The sequence below is a fragment of the Rhipicephalus microplus genome, chromosome 6, assembly GCF_043290135.1.
Source record: "Rhipicephalus microplus isolate Deutch F79 chromosome 6, USDA_Rmic, whole genome shotgun sequence".
Lineage (NCBI taxonomy): Eukaryota > Metazoa > Arthropoda > Arachnida > Ixodida > Ixodidae > Rhipicephalus > Rhipicephalus microplus.
In genome coordinates, this window is record NC_134705.1 from 59,626,211 (window position 1) to 59,631,669 (window position 5,459).

General features: G+C 45.6%; 1 protein-coding gene across 1 annotated transcript; it reads right to left on the bottom strand.

The window, feature by feature from the left end:
- Positions 1-973: 973 nt before the first annotated feature.
- LOC119168675 (neprilysin-11) lies at positions 974-3,533 on the bottom strand. The gene is made up of 2 exons (XM_075867662.1): positions 3,528-3,533; positions 974-3,013 (listed from the first exon to the last, which is right to left on the bottom strand). The coding sequence occupies exons 1-2, from the start codon at positions 3,531-3,533 to the stop codon at positions 974-976; spliced, it is 2,046 nt and encodes a 681-aa protein (XP_075723777.1).
- Positions 3,534-5,459: the final 1,926 nt, after the last annotated feature.

The window sequence follows — 5,459 nt, forward strand, 5'->3', positions numbered from 1 at the left end:
ATCACTTCAAATCTTTTTTCTCTTTTTGGTGACGTGTACGAGATGTATTCGAACATGTTTCTTTTATCCGCGACCTATGCGGGATGTATTCTGATATAGTTTTGCGTTTTTGTTTTTGTTATTTCCATATAGTATGCGTCTTGAGCGTACAGTGTGAAACTTGTTTCCACATATGTTCTTTGTACGTGCCAGATATGTAACTCCAACTCCTGTCTTGGCCCTTGGGCTGACAGTATGAATAAATAATAATAATAAAAAATTATAAAAAAACCTCCATTTCTATGGTACGAGGGATCTGAAGAATGTTTTCATGCATTTTGCTTACCCCACCGATGGTGCCATCAACGGTAACGTCAATGCCGCTCAGCGCAGGAGGAGGTGCCAAAGAGCTGTGCTCCGAAATTGGACAAACTGTTCATTCTAATTTAGTGAAAGTCATTTTCTCTCTGTTCGTCCTAGTGACCTGCACCGGATTGATCGCGTATATCCTTCTCCGTAGTTGCGCTGTGGTTCGTGATGTTTTGTAGCGGTACACAGCCACTTCCCGTACAGCAGGGAGTAAGGAATGCATGGTGTAAAATGCAGGATATACCCAATTAGATGTTTGCATTCGCAAAGGTCGGCCAGTCTAGTGCACGATTGCTAGTACAATACCTCGAAGAAATTGTTGGTTGGTTGACTCTTATTAGCCTGGATAACCCGACATAAGAGATAGGCCTCGAAACTACTTCAGCCTTCGCGAGTTCTTTTTCTTTATAGCAAGACATTCTTCACCTATTCTAAAAAAGTGAATGATGGAGCAGTGAAAGCAATCTTGAGAAGAATTCCTTTTCTAAGCGTTAGACATGCCTATAAATTTCTCGATTCACAGCAAGGAAAAATTTCCATATGTTTTGCATTTGAACACGAAAATAAATGAAACAACGTTTACCGAAGAAATCATTGACAAAGTTCTGGAAGCCGTTCAAGTAGATCACTGTTCAAAGAAGCTGCACTTCCTAGGCGGATTCATGGGGGCGTTTGAAGGGCAGTGAAACGCTTCGGCAAATCGGAGCGAGTTTTTCACCGGAACATTGCAGTCGTCACCCTTTCTTTCAGGCCTCTTTGAGCACACCGAATAGCAGAATGTGAGGAAGAAGATCTGGCTGTCGGTGAATTGTTCGAGGTTAAGAATCCGGAGGTCTTCCAGTGATTGATAGTCCCGTGTAACGGCAGCAATGAAGCTCTCATATGCGACTTCCAGGCCTACCACGGCGGGAAACATTCGTAGTGGTCGCCACCTGGTGGTGTCTGTCGTAGTGAGGACGTCACAGTTGGACTTCTCGGCATGCACTGCGGCCGCAGGGGGCTTCAGCCACGTTCCACGAACGCCGGCGGCGTCCACAGTGACGCCTGTTGCATCTAACGTCTTGACCATCTGTCGACCTGCTAAGGTGCCCAGTCCACCGTACCTGATGGCCAGAGTGGCGTTATGGTAAAAGAGCGGCGGATTCAGGTCGCCGATTGCAAGCGTCATCGTGTTGGGCAAGTACAAGTAAAGCTCACGGCCGAAATGTGGGAACATGCGAACGCTGTACACGTCATGGAAACGTTTGTGGCTACGGAGGCGCTGATAAACTTGAGAAGCCCCCACAAGGTTCGTCATGAAATTCTTGCCCTTCATGTTCGGAAACACGCTGTACAGTGCCTCGCGTTCCTTCTTGATGAAGAAACTGTCATTAGGCATTACGAAGCGTTTCATTTTGTCCAACTTTGAATACGACATGCGCTTACTTTCTTCATCCATCCATGGCGTGGCATTAACAAGGTGTTTTATGTGCTCGTTCATTCTGTGCATAAAGCTGAAGGCCTCGTAACGGCTTTCAGCGTAGCCGTAGCGTGTGGTCATCAGTTTCGGTATTGCGTACAGACCGAGGAGGGATTGCACGTACGTCATGCAACGATCTGCCTGCTTTCTTTTCAGCTCGGAGAAAGATGCGCGGAACCTTAATGATGGCATACCGCAGACAGCCCAGAGGTGTGTCTGAATGAATATCCACGACAATCCGATGACCAACTCTTCGCGAGTGAACTTCTTGAGCAGCTTATCTATGTTCTCTAGTATTTTGACGTCCTCGACAATCACTGTGCTGTCTTTGGTCCAGTTGAACTGCTTGTCGTACTTAGCGAGGGCGTTTAGCCAGAGACCCGCCGGTACCGTAGGCGTCTGACTGTCAAGGGCGTTCACACTGTACCAGTCTTGCTGAGGGGTGTCATAGAGAAACTCGATTTTGGCTCTGACAATGTCCTCCTCAATGTGAATCAGCTCTGCAGTTTCAATTCGAGCTTGTGATTCGTTTACACCCAGTACTTCGTAGTTAATTCTGAGGTAAACTTGATATTCCTCGGGTGTCCTGGGATTTCGAATGTCCTGCTCCCACTCGGTATCAATGCGACCGCGAGTCATGAGGAGCGTTGGGTATTCCCGAACAGTGACGACGCTCATGTCAAACAAGAAGTTCATCTGCCAGTTCAGGGCCAAGTTGACCATTACTTCCACCGGGTGTTTAGCCCCCTGTACGCTGCGTTCAGGCCAGGTTAGACCTAGAGATTTCCGGAACTCTGCAAACAGTCTAAGGTTCTCCTTGAGGTCGGCGACTGCACTGTGGCAGCTGTCATAAAAGTGCGCCGCCTTGGTGTCCGGCGAGTCCCTGATCTCCTTGAGCGCGGCGTTTAGGGCTGCGACCCTCATTCGTCCTTCGGTCGACTCCTGACGGCTCTGATCGTCCCAGCTGCCGCATACGTAGGAGTGGAAGTCGTGGCACGGGTCTATCGCTACGTTGATGGCTGCGCTCAGCTCACGACCAAAGGCAGCGCAGTCGTCCGTGCGGCACACCACCACGTTGTTAGTGTTCATGCCACTCGTGAAGAAATAGGCCACCAGTACAGCACCGAGGAGTAGCAGCAGCAGGGCGACGGCAAGCAGCACAGCTGCCTTGCATTTGTGACTTGCCTTGGACGCCTCTGTGCTGCTCTGCAAGTGAAAGTGACTTATCTTAAATTTCGCGTGCGCGTACCAATCTTAAACATCGTTTCACGCGTTCAACGAAAGAGATAACGCTCATGGGAGCTTAATAAACGCTCATCAGCTGTGCACGGCCTCTACTTTCTGTACGCGAATGCACCTAGTGAACTTTGTTGTTTGCATACCTTTCACGACAACTGTGCCATTTGTACCACCGATGTTGATGCTGCTCAATAGCCGTAATTTCATATTTTCCTCTGAAGCATAACTCTAGGTCACGTGCTTGTGTTTGAGCTGATGCAGCTATGTGCAAGAGTACTGGCATGTCTATGTCGACAATCTTTTGGTATTGCGATATAAAGAGTACGACCTCTTTCCAAGGTGTCATATTTCTATTTGATCTTAGCTGAAGTTTGCGAGGTGGAATGGGCGACGCTGAACAATTTTTCTGGTTACGCATATAAAGTCAGATATAATGGTATCGACATTAAAATTCATATACTGTAGTACAAATAAAACCAACGGTCATCATCCGATCGATCACTATGTATGTACGAATGTTATTGTAATATCATTCAATTGAACTTTGAACAAAGTATAACGCTTTGGCGGGTTCCTTATCGTAAGTTTTTTTTGTTTCAGTCGTTCACTTACTGACCAAAAAAGGAGAAGAAAAATGCATGATTTGGAGAAACTGTAGACGCTGGCTAACCACTGAGAAATTGACGATATTCAGTGACTTTCGGGTGGGTTTGCTGCAAAGGATTTCCTAACTATTTGGTGTTGGCCAGTGAAACTAAGACTTGCTGCTGACTTTATAGTGAGCGTGGACCTCATTCACTCTTAACTGCAGTGCCGTTGCACATCCACTTAATGAACGAACGTGTATTCTGGTCTTGCTGTAGTCATTGAACATACAAATATATTTGAACGTTTGTTGCATTTATTGTGCGAAAGTTGCATTTTCGTGGCTTAGTAGTTGAATACTAAATTTTCTTTTTATCATCCTTTGAAAAGTTCGCGATCGCAAAATATTAACCCAGTGAAAAACAATTGGCTCCAATTTGGATTTCCAACGGGAATTCATTGGAGCCAATAGGAACCAACTGGAGTCTCTTTACTTCAAATTGGTTTTGATTGGCTCACAGAACAAACTGCTTCGATTTGCATATTAAAATGAAGTAGACCGATAGGCAACAATTGGGAAATCTTCGTTGCAATTGGTTGCGAATGAGTCACAGGACAAACCCATTGGATTAGCCAATTGAAACGAAATGTACCCATTGGCTATAATTAGAAATTTATTGTTCCAACTGGTTACAATTGAGTCAAATTGAAACCAGTAGAGATGTCTGATTGGTTACGATTGGGTCCAACTGGAATCGAGATTACAAATAAACTAGGCCTTATGCCCTAGAATAATTAAGGCTATCACCAGGACAAACTATTGTATTTTCCGTTATAGCTTGCTCCTAAATATTTTCAACTATTCCTTTACCAACGGTCGTCGCCCTTATCGGCTAAATGATGTTACTGTGTCAAGCAATCCTTAAAAAATAACTTGCATATATGATTAACAAAAACCTGCATTGCGGCAAAGCTAAAACTATTACATAAATATGAAAACCTTTTCTTCAGACATGGAGTTTCTTTATGTTTTTGAAAACAAAAAAAAAGTCACAGCTTGGCCACGATGGCAAATCAATGAACGCGATAGCAGCAAATTGGAAGGTCACACGATAAATGGCAAACATATCAAAACGCGCTTCACGTTGCTCACGCAGAAATGACGCACGAAACGTACTCACAGGTACAGATGAATGCGAACAAGCGTCTCAGCTGTTGCTTCACTGTGTCTAAAAACCACGTTCTTTTCGCAAATGGAGACTGTGCAGCGAGTGCAGTGACCTTCGTGCGCTTGGCAACTCAACAGAATTGTTCCGGTGAAAGCCCAAGTTGTACGATTATCCCCACCACAAGATTCCCACGCTCAGGCGTGAGCATCCACCACGCGCCCCTCTCCGCGGGGCAAGAGCACGCGCCACCATGTCGTGATGATCTGGTGACGCGTGCTCATTACGCCATCTCGATGGTAATGCTGCAAGCACGATAGCTCCCTCGATATGGCCATCTCCAACGGTAAGTGGTAGATATAAACAGCTTGCAGTTTGAACATTGAATGACATGCTCCTTCGTGGCTCAATGGCTGACGCCTTGCACTCACAAGCAGGACGTCAGACGTTCGATTCCGCACGGATTTTTTTCTGAATAATTTTTTTCTTTCTTGAGTTTTTATGTATATACATGCGTATACAAACACGGTGGCTGAAGTCAATGCCGATTCCCATGGCAAAATCGAGTGGAGAGTGTCTATTATTTGCTATCGCAAGGAAAGAATGTTCGCAACAATGTGTGGCGTTTAGCCAGCGGAAGTAGCCGCCATAGCCAAAGCCAA